General features: G+C 50.4%; 1 protein-coding gene across 1 annotated transcript; it reads left to right on the top strand.

Annotated features, from left to right (window-relative positions):
- The first annotated feature begins 534 nt into the window (after positions 1 to 534).
- A4GNT (alpha-1,4-N-acetylglucosaminyltransferase) lies at positions 535 to 3,383 on the top strand. Its single transcript, XM_041416190.1, has 3 exons — positions 535 to 719; positions 1,411 to 1,860; positions 2,772 to 3,383. Exons 1-3 carry the CDS (start codon positions 603 to 605, stop codon positions 3,381 to 3,383), a joined length of 1,179 nt encoding a protein of 392 aa, XP_041272124.1. The 5' UTR covers positions 535 to 602.
- The last annotated feature ends 13,813 nt before the right edge of the window (positions 3,384 to 17,196 follow it).

The raw sequence follows: 17,196 nt of genomic DNA, 5'->3' as shown, positions 1-17,196 counted from the left end.
GCTTTAATATTTAATTTGATGAGATACAGCTCTTGAGAAATGGATCAGGAGCTGCCACAGCTCCAAGCACAAGCTCAGCACTGGCAGGGAATTTCCATGGGGCTTGCTCCTCTCCAGACTTATCTGTATGCTGGAAGGGTGACATGGAATGAGGCTCATTAATTATCCCAGCACACAGAGCTGTGTTTCCTGCCATTCCCTTCAATCATTCAAGCACTGGGCACTTTCAGGGCCTCTTGGACTTTGGGTTGTCATTCCAGGTGTGTCCTCTCTGCTGGACCCTGGCTCCTGGTCCCTGCAGGACCACTCAGGTGCAACCAGGTGTGATTTCAGGAGGGAATTTCCTTGTGCCAGCAGACAGTGCAGTGCAGATCCCATTCCATCCTGCCTCTTACCAGCAGGAACTCCCCATGGCTGCATGGCCTCGTGTGCTGCTGGGATTGGGAGGGAGGAGCTGTGCCAGGCACAAGGTGGTCTCACCAAACATGTCCCTTCTTTGTCCTTTTAGGTAGATCCCACGCCTTTCCTGGGACTGAGCCTGAGCCAGCAGCAGAGCTGGTTTTCCCCCGTGCTCCATTCTCATACCTCAGAAATCCCTTTGCATGCTCCAGAAGGTTTGGGTGTCCTCACCAGGGAGCTGGGCTTTGCAGGAGTCCAACAGTCACCACCAGGGCAAGAAAAGGTGCTGGAAATGTAGATTTGTCAGGACTATAATCCAGGTAGGTTGTAATTCCTTCCTTGTATGAAACCATCCACTTTCTATCCTCATCTGCTTCTCTCTGGTCCATCACAAGACTCCGTCCCTGCAGGACTCAAATCCCTCTCATCCCTCACAGCTGAAGTGTCAGCAGAAGGGATGGACTGGGAAAAAGCCTGGGAAAAATGCTGATGTTTTAGCTCTGGGTGACACATCCCAAACTGAAATCCCAACCTTCCCCCTGTGACACTCACAGTCTCCTTGGGCAGCTAATTCCATGGGCACATTTGGCTCCACAGATTCCCTGGGACAAGCACATGTTGGAATGGCACTGCAGTACTTGGGAACAGTTTCCCACACCAGTCTGCCCCTTGGATGGTCTTGGGGCTCCTTGCCTTGCCATGGTGACCCTTCCCACCTGCTCTCTCTGGGTCCTTCCCTCTCTGCCAAGCCCATGCCTGCACCATGGGACAGAGTTGCCCATCCCTTCTCCAAGACCTCTCCTAGTTCCCCCTGTCTGGGTGGGGCCAAGGAGGTGAGACCCCAGATCTTCATCCTGGGGGGAAGAGCCCCCTGTACCCATAGAGGGATTGTCACCAGGCCTGTCACCAAGCTGCCTTCACCTTTCACTGTCCAAAGCCACGTCCCTCCATTTTTCAGTCCTGCTGAGCAATAACTGGCTCCTCCTTTTGCTGTTCCTTGTCTCTCCTTAGCACCCATGTCGGAGGCATGCCCCCAAACGCTCCAGGAAAGAAAGAATGTTGAGGAAAATCCAGATATGCCTCTGTTTCTGCTTTGTCTCGGGCATTTTGTACGAGATCTCCCTCTTGTCCAGCTGTGTCTTCTCCTACTTGCCCATGGCCCAGCACTACCTGACACCTGAGCAGGTGCTGAACCTTGGGAAAAGCATAATTTTCCTGGAGACGACGGAGCGCCTGGAGCCGCCCCCGCTGGTGTCATGCTCTGTGGAATCCGCTGCCCGGATTTACCAGGACAGGCCCATCATCCTCTTCATGAGGGGACTCAACAACGAGACAGCCTTGGACATGAACACCAGCTACGCAGCCTTCTCCCTCTTGTCTTCCATGAAGAATGTCTTCCTTTTCCCTCTCCAGATGGAAACCGTCTTCCAGGAGACCCCTCTGCTCCAGTGGTACAACCAGGTGAGTGTTAAAACAAGTGGAAAACAGGAAAAGAGTTATAACTAGGGGTGGGAAAAGGCTTTAAAAGGAATGAGGAATGCAGGACTGTGTGAAATTAGTGACTTTCATTGTTTTGGTTGGGAACAGATTCGTTCTGGCCGCGTTCTGCTGTGTATTCATCTCTCTGTATGGCATACGTGATTGGCCTTATCTGGAGAATCGGATTTTTTTGGCAAAGGAAACATCGGTAAAAATAGATTGCAGACGTGTTTTGAGCAAACAGCCTTAATAATCTTCCCCAACAGAAGCTGGTTGAACAAAATGTGCTGCCTGAGCACTTGATAGAGCTGCCTCACTCTGACGGAGCCCACAGCAGATAAGAGATAGGGGAGAGATTTCAGGTTCTATAGCAGCAACATGCAAAGCCAAGGTGGGATCTGGTGAGCTCCACCTTAGAAAAAGTTCCTTGGGCAAACTTCCCACAAGTAGCCTTGGTCAAACTGCTTGGGCAGGGCAGGCAGATTTCCTCCAAAGTCTTTCTTATCCTGAGAAAAAAATTACTCCAAATGCCAACAAATGCCAATGAAAAGACTCCAGCCTGGTTCAAAGAGCTGGGAGGGATCTGGGAGTGTGTTAAGTGGGTTGTGTCCCTCTGAAATAGCAGGGAATGACTCATGGTGGCATTGGGTTAACACTGTAGGTGCCATCAAACCACCTGGGAAATGTTCCTGCATTCCTAATGCTAACAAAGCACTGCTCTGCTCCAGCTCCTTATCTTATCCCAGTAAAACCCAATGGCTGGAGGCAGCCAGAGCTGTCAGTGACATTTGCAGCAGTGCAGGTGAGGGTTTATGGTGCCGTTTGCAGCCCCGTGGATGGGATGGATCCGTTCCCTGCCTGCGGCATCACATCCCACCTTTCCCACTCCGCAGGTCGTCCCGGAGCAGGAGAAGAACTGGGTGCACGTCAGCTCAGACGCCAGCAGACTGGCGCTCATCTGGAAGTATGGGGGCATCTACATGGACACAGATGTCATCTCCATCCGGCCCATCCCCCAGCAGAGCTTCCTGGCCGCCCAGAAATCGCGCTTCTCCAGCAACGGGATCTTCGGCTTCCCTGCCCGCCACAAGTTCATCTGGGACTGCATGGAGAACTTCGTTCTCAAGTACAACGGCAACATCTGGGGCAACCAGGGCCCCTTTTTGATGACCAGGATGCTCAAAACCCTCTGCAACCTGACAGATTTCCAAGGCACTGAGGACCACAGCTGCCAGAACATCTCCTTCCTCAATCCCCAGCGTTTCTACCCCATCCCATACCCAGCCTGGAGCCGGTACTACCAGGTGTGGGATAAAAGCCCCAATTTCAACCACTCCTACGCGCTGCACCTGTGGAACTTCATGAACCGCAACCGCAAGGTCGTGGTGGCCGGCAGCAACACCCTGGCTGAGAAACTCTACAAAACCTATTGCCCCAGCACCTACGAGGACCTGATCCAGAATGCCAAGCACAGGGATCTCCCAGGCCCTGAGGAGGTTGAGTGACATGGAGGAGAGGGGTGATCCTTCCAGCCAAACACAAATCCCACTTGGTCGGTGTCCGGCTTTGTAGGAGAAAGAAGGAACTTTCCATGATCACTGTTCCTATTCCCTCGGGATGCTGAGAATGGTGGTGGGTATCTATCAGACGTAGCCTCCAAGGACTCCTTTGCCTCAGTTCTGTTTCCTGATAGGTGCTCACGGACCAAGCCTTCCCAAATCTGACGGACTTTGAGCCTGTTCACAAGCTTCTCCAAGGCAAAAGTTCCTAAAGAGAGGGATGACCTCCCAGGAGAAATGTTGACTCTGCTTCTCTTGGAACTAGCGGCCGCTTCCCACATCAGAAAATTTGGAAGCACAACAGATTTTGGACTGAAGCCTCTGGGGCAAAAGAGGAGAAACCCAAACCAGCGTCTTTTCCTGGCGTTTTCCTCACATGGACTTTACACCCTACGTTTTTGAGAGGGACTTCAGTATGAGTGAAAATAAAAGAGTTCACAAACCACCACTCCTCTGAGCTCACTTCTCCCTGAAAAATGAGTCACATTGTCCAAAGGTTTGTGCTCCCACACTTTTACTTTGTGTTCTGCCAGGAAGTGGCTGCTCTGCCCCATCCTCCCAGGTCAATCCTGGCTGTAGAAAGTGTGCCTTGAAAGGGGATGCTGAGACACCAAGGAAGGATAGGGAGGGTCCTCCAGGTTCCCAAATCCTTCTTAAATAAATGGATTCCAAAGGACATGAGGTGGTCACCCATGTCCAGCTGTGCAAAAATCCCATTTAATCCCAACAGGGCTCCCAGTGAGCAATCCCCTTCCAGACACTCTCTTTCCCAGGAGAATGCCAATCCGCCCAGTTCCCTAAAGAGAAGCCCAGCTTGCAGGTCTCCACTGAGTCTCTCTGAACAGCTGGTTTTAACTCAGGAGCCGAAAGGTGGGGATCTGTCTCCGTCATCCAATGTTTGCCATGTGCACAATGCTATCTCTTGCAAACACAGCAGCTGCTGAGCCGGCTGCAGCTCAGAATTTGGGATTCAGCAGGAGAAGGGAGCCCTCTGCACACAGGGTTTGTGTGCTCCTCTGTTCAGGCAAGGAGCTCCTCCTTGCCCTGTGCTCCCCCAAAGTCATCCTAGTGTAAGGCCAGGTGGTGCCAAGCTGAGTGCTAGTCACTGTTGGAGCAGGAGCATGACACAAGGGAATATTTTCCTGTGTCCTCACCCCTCCTGTGCCCTCCAGGACATGCCTGTGGATAGAGATGGACCAACATCCAGGCAACTCTGGGAGCATCTGCTTTGCGGGTGTCTGCTCTCACCTCAGGACACCTTCCACTATCCCAGGGGGCTCCAAGCCCCATCCAGCCTGGCCTTGGACACTTCCAGGGATGCAGGGGCAGCCACAGCTGCTCTGGGCACCCTGTGCCAGGGCTTCACCTCCCTCACGGGGAAGAATTTCTTCCCAATATCCCATCTAAATCTACTCTCTGAGCATGGATGAGACTGTGCCCATGGCTACAAGAAACCCACAAGGCTGGACAGGGCTTGGAGCACCGTGGAATATGGGGGATGTCCCTGCCCATGGCAGGGGGTGGAACAGGATGGGCTTTAAGGTCCTCTTCAACCCAAACCAGTCTGGGATTCCATGATAAAATTATTGAGGGAAATAACACTAGAAATGACTGAAATTGTGTCCTGTCATGGCCAGTGAGAAGACCCAAAATTGTCAGCAGCAGACTTTGTACCTGGTGGCACATCTTCTGCCCTTGGAAAGACATCCCAACAGTGAATAAAAATCCATGGAGCTTCCCTGCCTGGTGAGGGGAAGAGGTGGCTGCAAACCCATTTTCCACATCCTCATCTTCTCGCTCCTTTTTTGCCTCAGCTCTCATCGTGGGCAGCAGCCCTAGGCCATGAACACCCAGGAAAAGAAGACAAGTGAAATAATAATAATGGGGGGAAAAAAGAGTCCTTGGCTCATTAAGAGCGTTTAAGCAGATGTTTAAATCTAAGCAGCCTTAAAATATTTGCTGAGTTTAGACTAAGCCTAATTTCAAGCCCCATTTCAAGCTCATCCTGTGATGTTTTACTCTATTTGACACTCATTAAACACAAACTATCACATGAATATTGTCAGCAGGAGTCACCCAACGGGGTGTCATCTATCAGAGCAACTAAATTCCAGTTGAGAGCATCTTTTCCTTGTCATCAGATCCCAGTGACACGTGGGGTGTGACAGGATGGCACCTGATGGCCAGGTGATTGTGTTTGGGAAGGAAAGGCCCTGAGCTGGTCCCTCTCAGGTATGGTCAGCTGAAGGGACACAGCCCTTGGGGAATCTCCATGCTCAATTTGCTCTTTTCTGCTCTGTTTTGAGTACATTTAATAATAATATTCTGCAAAGAGAGGATAAATTGCCAAAAATTACCAAAAAATTATCTGTGATGCCCAGTCTGTTTCTGTACAGATCCAACTGCTCTCAGCAAACAAAGCTGAAGGTAATGATGGCATTTTGAAGTGAATAAATTTGGAAGCTGATACATTTTTCATAACCTCCATCCCTTCAGAGCACAATCTCTTCTGTGTGTGCCTCTCTAACAGCCATGGAGTGCCTGCAGGGAGCTGGCTGTGCTTCCCCTCACATGGGCCATGGACTGGACACTTCCAGCCCTTCCACTGTCAGCACAGCTCACAAACCAAAATTGTCCCTTGGCATCAAAGCCAGATCCCAGAGGAATGAGACTTCCAAGAGATTTCCAGCAAGTTTCACAGCAAAGGGATGGCCTTGCCTCCTTCAAACAATGCTAATGGTTATCTGCATACAAAAAGGGAGCTCGGAGTTGCTGTGGATCCTTCATTGCAGTCCAGGGGAAGGAACAGGGGGGATTTCTGCTCCCTAATGCAGGCAGAAAATAAAATCAGTCCTAAACCAGATCTGGCTGCTGGCAAATACCCAAGGGGAGCATTGTGACCCCTTTGACATCCTACAGCCAGTGGCCTTGAGGTCAGAGGTTGTTCTCCAAGGGCTGGTGCCCTCCCCTAAGGGACAGTTGTGTCCATGTTTTCCATATAGGAAAAGCAGGTGCTGACCAGGACTTGCTTCCATGCTGGGGCCTCAGCTCCTTTTTGACCCTCTCAGGCCTTTCCTCCCTGCAGGGACCCAGGAGGTGACAAAAGTGGTGAAGATTAATCAGGTGGTGCCAGAGCTGGACCTTCCCTGTCCCCAGAGCACCAGGATGAAGCTGGCTTTGGGCTCAGGGAGTTGTGTGGATGGGGATGGGGTAGTGCTGGGCAGAGCTGCTGGGAGCACAGGGGGGATGAATCCCCTGGTCCCTTGGCTGGGCAGCTCCATGGCCAGCACTTCCCTGGGGAAGCTGCCCCAGGCGGCTGCTGGGCGCTGGCTGGGATTTTGGAAAAGCTGTGGGCAGGAATTAATCCAGTCAGGGGAGGAAGTTGCTCCTTCGTGAGGGATGTAGGCTGTGAGAGCAAGCAGTTCCTTGCTCTGGTACTGCTGGGACCCACCAAGGGGCAGAAGGGTCCCCCCAGCCCCTGCCCAGTCCTTGCTGGTGCCAGCACCCACCAGGGAGGAGGCCACCCTGACAGGGAAGATGCTGAAAGCCCTGCAGAGAAACCCAAACCTCCAGGGGCAGTGCCACCCCATCCAGGGGCAGTGCCACCCCATCCTGGAACAGTGCCACCCCATCCAGGAGCAGTGTCACCCCATCCCGGAGGAGTGTCACCCCCTCCAGGAGCAGTGCCACCCCATCCAGGGGCAGTACCACCCCATCCTAGAGCAGTGCCACCCCATCCAGGGGCAGTACCACCCCATCCTAGAGCAGTGTCACCCCATCCAGGAGCAGTGCCACCCCGTCCTGCAGCAGTGTCACCCCATCCAGGGGCAGTACCATCCCATCCTAGAGCAGTGCCACCCCATCCAGGAGCAGAGCCACCCCATCCAGGAGCAATCTCACCCCATCCAGGGGCAGTGCCACCCCATCCAGGAGCAATCTCACCCCATCCAGGGGCAGTGCCACCCCATCCAGGGGCAGTGTCACCCCGTCCAGGAGCAGTGCCACCCCATCCTAGAGCAGTGCCACCCCCTCCTGGAGCAGTGCCACCCCATCCAGGAGCAGTGTCACCCCATCCAGGAGGATGTGCTGGAAGAAGAGCTGGAGAGCCTGTGGGTCAACAGGGTACGTCTGTCCTTCCAGTGCCACCATCAATGAGCTGCTCCAGGGACACAATTACTGCTCCTAAGTGGATTTTTTTAATTGGGGGAGCAACCCAAACAGCAGTAAAAACCCACCCACCCATCTGGAAAAATCCCCCTCTGAGAGGCAGGTGGGATGGTGGGGGCAGAAGCACAGGGTCACACAGAGAATACACTTCCCTGCTCCCACTTCTGAGGCTGCTTTTCAGGATCTCTCCAGCAAATCTGCCTCTCCAGCAGCTGCCTTTCCTGGGCTAAATTACCCCGGGCTCCTTCTCCTGAGGGAAGGAGGGTGTGGCGGGCACGGCAGCCCCCGGCACGGGGATTTCAGGGGATCATTCACCATCCAAGCCTTGTTCATGCCGAGCATGTTAAGCAGCGGTTCCTGCGAGCGCTCCCGAGCTCCGGCAATGCAACACCACCACCTAGCACGGCTCGGAGCCGCTGCAGGACACGGGCAGCCCGGGATGCTCCAGCCGGCCCTGCTTCCCAGCAGGGCAGCGCTGCTGCGTCGCTGTTGCTGCATTTTTCTTCACAGGGAAAAGCCAGGCACAATTCTTCCCGAGGATTTCTGAGATTCACACTCTCTGAAGCTCCGAGAAAGGGAAAACACAACTCTTATCACTTGCTGTGCCTGTGCTGTGACAAAGTAGAACGCAATATGGAGATTTTTTTAATCCAAAGTGAGGATGTTTTGTTTCCTTAGCCTGTCAGGGCCAGGAGATGTGTGTGTGGTGTCAGACTGTCACAAGACAGTCACAAGGGAATCAGATGATGAGTGCAGCTCCTTGCAGTTGTGTGCAGAGTGAGTGCATGGCAGATTCAGTCTAGAGATGCAATGAATATAGTAGTATAGTATAATAAAGTAATTCATTAGCCTTCTGATATCCATGGAATCCTCCTCATCATTCTCTCTTCCTCACCAACGTCGGAGTTGCCTTTGATTTGCAATACTTCGGGTGCCAAAAGTGCAAAGAAAAATGCAGTGACTCAGTGGCTTTTCCCCTGAATGTTTCCTGGAGATGGTTTTAAGGAGCATTCCTGGGTTTGTTTCACTGCATGGCACGTCCCCCTTTCCCTGGAACATTATTTGGGAATGCTGAGGGGGTGTGGGAGGCAGCAGAGGTGCCCAAAGCCAGACCCACACCTCCCCTTCTCTTCTCATATTTTACATCCCCAGGACATTCCTGGTCACAAAACCCCCTCGAGCTGTAAATACCTCCCAAGAGAAAATGCTGCACATACCCCACAGCCTAAAAAATTCCCAAAAGGGACTCTTCAGCAGTCCTTCCCTAAAGCAAACATGGGCTGTACCTTTGGGCATGTATAGCTGGAAATGGTGGGTGTCAGGGATCTTCCTTGGGATTTGAACAGGGCTTGGAACTAGAAGGATGCTTTGAGAGATAGGTGGTACTGCTGAGGGTTTGTGCCTTGTCCTGGGGCATGACAATGCCAGGCCCATGTGCGTCAGGTTGTGAAGAGAATTTCCACTTGGACCTGCAAGACACTCCAGGCTCTGGTGAGGCATCAGCAGCAGCCCAAGGATCACAAATTCCCTGCTCTCCTCCACCTCAGGCGATGCCTTGTGAAGGCTGACCTAGAACAGAGGCTAGACAGAGTTAAAGAACAAAGTAGGGGTTTATTAAAAGGGCTCCATGGATCCACCTTGGGCAGCACAAGAGCCCAGCCAGGGCTACACACAAGATGAACCAAAATGGTCACAAAATGGGTCCACCAGTCACATGGTCTCTCACTTTTATAAGTTCTGCTCCATTTGCATATTGGAGTTCATTGTCCAATTCCAGCTTTAGCCCCTGCAGTCCCATCCTGCTTGTTTTCTCTCCTCAGTCCATGTTGTTTGTGTTCTTGGGCCTGGGATTTGGATCACTTGTCCTTGGTCCCCAGCTGGAGAAGGAATTGTTTTGTCTCCCTACTCGGTGCGAGAGCTCACCATCCCCTAATATGAAGGTCAGAAGTACACACTAAAGCAGCCCAGAATCTGAAAAATAGAAAAGCCAAAACCTGAGGCATCAGAGGGATGAGCTGGTCCAGCAGGGATGAGAAAAGCAGGCAGTGCAGGAGGCCCAGCAAAGCTTTGCCTCCACAGCTCTCCTTCATCCCAGGTGAGGGGACATCTTGTCCTCTAAACACAAGGACTGGGACACCTGTACCCACAGCCCTGGGATGCTGTGCCCTGACCCAGGGGGTGACGCCCCTGAAATGCCCAGAAAAGGGCACTTGGGCTGGTGCAATCTCTGCAGTTGCTCTCTGCATATTGATCCCATGTAGGCTGACCTGAAATATTCAGAAAAAAGCCCTGACTGCTCCCCAAAACCGAGCAGGGTGTAATACAGCTCTGGCAGTGCTTGCAAATCCCTTTTCCTACATAACCCCATGTCATGTGGGCCCACAGGCCTAGCAGGGATTTCCTGGGGATTCCCTTACTCTCTCCCAGCTCAAATCCCAAAGGCCCCCAGGTCCCTGGGAGGGTCACAGCCTCTGGGGACACCAGCTGTGGTAGAGCTGATCCCCAAAGCTGCTCCTTGGAGCACAGCCTGCCCCACAGCCCTCCTGGTACTCCCTGGAGCACCCTCCAGACCCCCAAAGCCAGAAACCCCCACTGAAGATTTGTTCCATGGTGGAAGTGAGTCCCACCAGGTCCTCTTGGTCTCCAGGCAGTGCCCTGGCCCTGGGTATTCCAAGTGCTGTCCAAACTCCTCTGGGAGTTCTCAGGTGGTGGGTGATGTGACATCCCAGAAGGGTTTGTTTCGAAAAGAGCTTTCCTGGAGACTCCCTGCCCATTTGGGATGACTCAAACAACAAACCAAAGCAATCTGAGGGCTTGTACCCACTGTGTGGGACTGGGGACAAACATGGAATTTCCCACTGTGGTTTCACTCCTTACTTCCTTCCCAGAACCTTGGGCAAGAAATTGTCTTGGGGTTTGGAAACAAAAGTAATAAAGGTATATAAAATAAAAACTTGGAGAAACTGTGAAAAAATGCAGAGAAGGAACAACTTGGGCTGAGAAGGAGGTGGCAGCAGAGAAGAAGAAGAAGAGCTCAAGAGCAGGTGAGAAAGAAGAGTGAGTTTTTTGCTCCAGGAGCAAGAGTAGGATTTAAGCTCAAGGGGAGATTTTAAGCTCAGGGGGAGGTTTTAAATTCAAGGGGAGGTTTTAAGCTCAAGGGAAGGTTTTAAGCTCAGGGGGAGGTTTTAAACTCAGGGGGAAGTTTTAAACTCAGGGGGAGGTTTTAAGCTCAAGGGAAGGTTTTAAGCTCAGGGATTGGTTTCAAGCTCAAGCAAAGCAATACTGAACACAGACAAGGCACAAGTGGGAATCGTTGGAGATCCCAGCAGCCAGGTGTGTGTGGTCAGTGGATGTGATGGACCTGAGCATGAGGAATGTGGGACTGGATCACAGCCACATCCACACTGGTCCTGGAAAATCCCCTGGATGCCAGGGCACACAGATCCCTGTGTGGGAAGCTCTGCCCTCTGTGTGAGCTCAGCAAGGCCCAAAACCAGCCAAGAAACTCCAGGTATCCCGTCCCAATCCACAGGGGTGCTTTTGGACAGCATTTACATTAAAATAATGAATAGAAAACTCACGTGGTACCTCCTTCCCAGCTCCTGCCCATCAGCAGGGCCACAGGGAAGAGTTTTGGGACAGGGAATTCAAACCTTCAGCTGCAGATGTGGCCCTTGGCCCTTCATCCAGCTGCACACATCTGTCCTTTCCCTAATGTTTGTCCATTCATTCTTTTTTCGGGGAAAAAAAAATCATTATTCGTGCAATTGGGAACAAAACAGTAACTGCCAGGGAATCAACTTGGGAAAAGCTCTTTGGAACAAATCTAGAGGTAATTGGAGTGATGTAATGATGAAATAATGGAATTACTAATAGAGGATTTAAAACAACCTCAATTTATGGGGTGAACTGGTGTAATTACAGGGGCGGCAGTGTCAGAATTAAATTACTTCTTACACAGAAAAAAAAAAAAAACTACAAAGATCTTACCCAAGGAAGGCCTGGCACAAACAATGGAAAGATTTATTTTTCCTTATTACAGTAAAAATTAAATTCCAGGCCTTCTTCTGGCAAATTCAAAATAAAAATGAGAATATGGGAACAATTTTCAAGCCATGGAATTCGAGGAATGGTCTCCCGGGTGGTGTCCTGATGCAATGATGGCGTTTGTCCCTCTTGGCTCTGATTTTTGGAATTGCTTTTTAGGATCTCTCCAGCAAATCTGCCTCTCCAAATCTGTCAGCAGTGACCTGGAGCCCTTCCCTGTGGATCAGTGATGCCGGGGAGGGGACACATGGTGGGGACAGGGAGGTGGCAGCGCTCTGCCAGCAGCCACTGGATGGTGCCACAGGACCAGGAACGAGCAGCAGCCGCTCTGCAGCTCCCCAAGGACTGCTCTGGGCTCTCCTTTTGGGAAGACCCCAGTGCCGGGGTTCTCCCCAGGCTGGGACCTGCCTGGTCAGTCACCGAGGAGGATAAATGACATTTCCTAGGTGTGATTTATCCTCTCCCTCCATCACACACCTGAGCAATAACAGGGGCTGATAGTGCCAGGAGCTCTGGAGCCTCAGCAGCTCTCCCTGGACATCCTTAGGGCGTAGGCACAGCCCCCTTCCCTTGGGATGTGGCATCCCACAGGCTCGGGGCAGCTCTCCACACTGGACACACTCCTGATTCTTTAGCAGCTTTCCTTCTCCTCATTTTCCTCTTTCTCCTCTTTCCTCACTCTCCTCTCTGCCAAAGCTCCAGGAGGTGATGGGAGAAGCCTCATTTTCTGCTGCAGGAGGAACCTGGCCTGAACTCACTTGGATAGAGACCCCAGCCCCAGCTGCCGTGTCCTCCCTCCTTTCCTTCTGGAATCAGTGGGAAATCCATCCCCAAGGATGACTCTGCACTGTGGACATGGCAATGTCAGCCTGACCCCTTCCAGAGCTCATCTGTGTAAATGAAGTTAATTTTCCTAATTCTGTCTGTATTTTGGACATTTCTAGCAGTGCATTTATGAACTTGGTCTCCACAAAGTATGAAATTTGGGAAGACATAATAGGAAAACTGGCACACAATTCCTCTTCTCTTTTCCAACCCACTCCACTTCTGGTTCAGACTCTTACCCTTCCTTATTTCCCACATTTCCAGGTGGGTTTTAACATTAGGAAGTAGGACACACCCAAGTGGCGCTGAGCAGAATGAGGGGAACAAAGTTAATTCCTCTTATTAAAGGGTTTGCTACTCTTCAACCCCAGACCTGAAAAACTTTTAAAAGAAGAATAAACAGCAGCCTCTGAAATATTGGGGGGGGGGGGGGGGGGGGAAGTTTTCTGCACAACTGTTCAGAAATAAGCAGGAAAACCCTTTTTACCTGTAAAAAGTTCCAGGTGGCAGTGAGAATTTGTTCCAGGGAGGGGCTGACAGGAAACCCTGGCTGGGCACGGGTGGTGTCACCATCCAAAACTAATGGGAGAACAAATTCCTGCCCCAAAGAGCAAGCAGGCAGGAAAAGGGCAGAAAGCAGGGGCTGTTCTGCCTCGTTGACGTGGCAAAGCTGGTGCCAAGGCAGGTGCCTGCTCCTTCAGCTGCCAGCAGGTACAAGAATCACTTTTCTGTTGGATTTCCCAGCAGTTTTCCTGCCTGAGGTGGTTTTGGTGAGCTTCAAACACCAAGTCCAAGTGATGGTGGAAAAGGGGAAAACTTCTAATTTTGGGAAAGTCCAGAAATAGCTGAGAGCCTTGTATTCTCAGGTGGCACTCATTCTCTGACCAGCGAGGGAGCTGAGATGTGGAAAAGGGGTTTTGTTCCACACTGGGAACCTCGAGCCAGCGTGTTCCACGGGAAGCTGGGATCAAATCCATGCTGCTGCTGTGCCCTGCCAGCCCAGGGTTTTTGGGTGGTGCAGGGTGATTGGTCAGGCTCAGCCCATAGGCTGAGAGACACATCCTTGTCCTTGCTGCTCAATCCCCAGAGGCTTTGCCTCCAAGTCCAAAAATCCCAGGGTTGGAAGGAGCTTAAAGCCCATCTTGTTCCACCACCAGGAACATCTTCCTCTAAAACAAGTTGCTCGAAGCCCTCTCCAACCTGGCTTAAAGCAACTCCCAAAGTTTTGTTAAGTGATGGATGGTGCAATCCTTGCATCCTGCTGGGATTTGGAGGAGCAGGGCCTGTCCCACACTCCAGGTTTTCCCAGCATGGTTTTCCCTCAGCCCTCACCCCTCTGCCCTGCCCTGGGTGTAACTCCATCCCTTCCAAACTGCTCCCCTTAAAATCCCACAGGTTTTTATTTGCCTCCTCCTAATTTTGTAAGTGTTTAGCTCAACACAGCACAGAGGGTTTCCCATGGTCTCCACCAACTGCTGCCACCTCATTTCTCCTGCCAGAAGTGACTCCTTTGGCTTCATCCTCTCTGGAGTCTCTGGGAACAGTAAAACAAGCCCAGAACCAGGAAGATAAAGATCTAGCCAATCAAAAGAAGGAGAAATCACTCAGATCAGTGGGTTTGTAGGTTTTGTTTTTGCCATTGATTTTTTTCTTCATGAGCTCCTGTTACTGGAAATACTTTTATAAATCATCAATATACAAGGGAATATCAGTAAATATTCAACCCACAGAACTAACAAGCCCTGAATGCAGCACAGCTCTCCCAAAGCTGAAAAAAAAATAAATAAAGGAAAATAAAAATCCTATCAAATTTATTCAGCTGGAATATCTCACCCAGAGAGCTATTCTCATAATACTTGGGGCAAGCACAGTGTCATAAATCTTAGTGCCATTAATCCATGGACTCATTCATCTCTGTTCAACTCTATAAAAGCAATAACCTTGTCACTATAGGGAGGACGATTGGGCTTTTAATTGCATATAGATTTCAGGAGAGTTCTTATCTCCTAGTCCAATTTGTAGCCCCAGTTTGTCCCTTGGTCAAACCCCATGCAAATCCAGCGTGCTCTCACACACTCCAGATGTTGCAGGGGCTTGGAAAGAGCCTGTTCAGAGTTGTTAGATGATGCACCCAGCCTTTGCAGGCTCAGCTTTATTAGACAGGCCTAGATTTAATTAGCTCGTCTGAACAGGAAATGCATTTTTCAGAGGATGATCAAATTTATGGAAACAAAATTCCAACAGCTGTTCATGAGTTCCCTGACTCATCTCCTTTGGTTTTACAAGTGCTACCAAATCCATCCCTTGCAGTTTATGGTCAACAAAAAAAAAATTTAAAAATTTTAAATGAAATTAAAAATTTAAAAGTTTAATTAAAATTAAAGACATTTTAAAATTTAAAAAATAAATTAAAATTTAAAATTTAAGTAAAAATGTATTTTAATGATTTCATTTTTTAAAACTGAAAATAATAAAATAATAATGAAAAGTAACTTTTTTAAAGGTGGGAGAAGGTTCTCTTCCCTCCCTCACCAGGAACAGCAGCTGGAAGCTGCTGGGAACTCACAGGGCCATGTGTTCTGCAATATCTGGGACCTGTTTTTTTCCAGGCTTTATTCAGTCAAGAAACTCCAGAGGCCCAAACCTCCTTGCTGCTGTGCCATTGGTCAAACCAGCAAGCTCAGATCAGCCCAGCAAATATGGAACTGCTCCTCCCAGCCCACAGCCAGGCAGGATGGATTTGGTCCAGTGCTGTGTGCTCCACACGTGCTGCTCCTCTCAGCAGCTCCAGCCCCATGTGATGGATCTCAGAGCCCAAATTCACGTCCTTGAGGGTGAAGGGTCTCCCTGCAATGCATGGCGTGGGGGGCAGAGGTTGTGTTTGGGGTGGGTGGCCCCAGGTTTGTCCCCAGGCAGCACCTGGGCAAGTCTCCCCTTCTCTTTGTTATGGATGTGTCTCAGGTGTTTGCGTCCTTCACATAACAGCACTGAGACATGATGAGCTGTCACCAAGACATTGGGTCATCCTCAGGGTGCTTCTGGATCTCTACATCCAAAAAATAATTATGGTATCACAATTATGTTATTTTAGCCTGCTGGGCTGCAGAGGAAAGCTTGGAAAAGGGAACTTTGGCCTCAGTAAAGACACAGAGATTTCCCAAGGAGATAATTTTGCTTTCAGGGCTTACAGGAGAAATCAGCTCAGCCAAAAAGGGGATACTTGGGTCTGTGTCCAAGACAAGGAATTGTAGAATCATGGAATGGTTTGGGTTGGAATGGATTTAAGGTTCATCTGGTCCCACCCCTGCCATGGGCAGGGGCACCTTCCACTATCCCAGGTCACTCCAAGCCCTGTCCAGCCTGGCCTTGGACACTCCCAGGGATCCAAGGGCAGCCACAGCTTCTCTGGGCACCCTGTGCCAGGGCCTCAGCACCCTCACAGCCAAGAATTTCTCTGTATATCCAACCTAAATCTCCCCTCTTTCAGTCTGAAGCCATTCCCCCTTGTCAGGTCACTCCAGTCCATGGCAAAAATCCTCTCTCCATGTCTCCTGTTGGCTCCTTCAGGCACTGGAAAGCCACAATGAGATCATCCCTGGTCTTTTCTCCAGGCTGAACAATCCCAGCTGTGCCAGCCTTTCCTCCCAGCAGAGCTGCTCCATGCCTCTGCTCACCCTGGTGCCTCCTCTGGACTCTCTCCAGCAGCTCCAAATCCAAACCCCGAGTTCTCCATGCAGCAGGAGCTGCAGTTCCGTGGCTGTGGCTGTGGATTCCCCCTGTGCTGTCATTCCCAGCAATGATGTTCACCATCCTCCGTGGTGCTGAGAACAAGATAAGGTCCCTTAGGGCCACAAACACAGGAGCAGCTGTAACACCAAGTGTAGTTACACCACAACCAGGCTCATAAATAAATGATTCTCTGCTCCGGAATGGGATTTTTTTCAGCAGAGTTCACTGCATTTAAATATTTCATCCTGCGAGTTTTCGGCCGAGGCAAGGAAATGAAAACTGATGCTGGAAGATTAGGAGCCCAGCGAGGGCAGGAATTCCTGGATACAGCTCTCTCTCAGTTCCCCATAAGGCTCCTGGCCCTAATCTTGTCATCTACACGCCTGCACACATCAAAGTGTGACCGAGAGATAGCCGGCTCGGGGACTTTGTCACATCATTTGTGTAGCAGAAAAATAAAATGTAACTTTCAAAGCTGTTTCCTTGGGAATTTTTTTTAGTTCTAACTCAGCCGTAAACCTGCATTTCAAATTTTTCTGGGTGTTTTCCTGCCTTTCGCTTTCCCCTGTGTACCTTTCCCTCGGCACCACTTATGTGTTTCCTATCTAAATTAAACATTCCTGGGCTTTTCAGCCCCTTTCCAGTGGAGCCTGAGAACATACCCGCAATTCTTCTGCCCTCCTAAGAACAATGAAGTGTTCAGAAGTGTTTAATCTCTACTCTGAAACTTGCTGCATTCTACTCCTCAGCAAGCTCAGGGTCCCACCAAGGATCTCTGATTCCATCGTCTCCCTGATTTGGGGTGCCCCAATAATTATTAATCTGATTGTCTGATATTTTCTCTCATGGTATGACTCATTATGTCTTATTAAGGAAATAAAACACCCCAATATTTTATTTTTTCCCTCAACCACCCGTCTGTGTCCATACTCCTCCCAAGAACGTGTAGAACACAAGCTGGGGAGCTTTGGCTGAGCAAAAAGGTTGGAGC

Source organism: Onychostruthus taczanowskii, unplaced genomic scaffold (assembly GCF_017590055.1).
Source record: "Onychostruthus taczanowskii isolate IOZ18803 unplaced genomic scaffold, ASM1759005v1 scaffold51, whole genome shotgun sequence".
In the NCBI taxonomy this organism is placed as follows: Eukaryota; Metazoa; Chordata; class Aves; order Passeriformes; family Passeridae; genus Onychostruthus; species Onychostruthus taczanowskii.
The sequence above is the reverse complement of the archived record's forward strand: the minus strand, read 5'-3'. Positions and strand labels throughout refer to the sequence as shown.

Bases quoted from the DNA above. Each gene is read 5' to 3' on its own strand.
- A4GNT (XM_041416190.1), top strand. From the start codon at position 603: ATGCTCCAGAAGGTTTGGGTGTCCTCACCAGGGAGCTGGGCTTTGCAG. The intron at 720-1,410 runs GTAGGTTGTAAT...GTCTCTCCTTAG, and splicing joins TTGTCAGGACTATAATCCAG to CACCCATGTCGGAGGCATGC. The intron at 1,861-2,771 runs GTGAGTGTTAAA...CCCACTCCGCAG, and splicing joins TGCTCCAGTGGTACAACCAG to GTCGTCCCGGAGCAGGAGAA.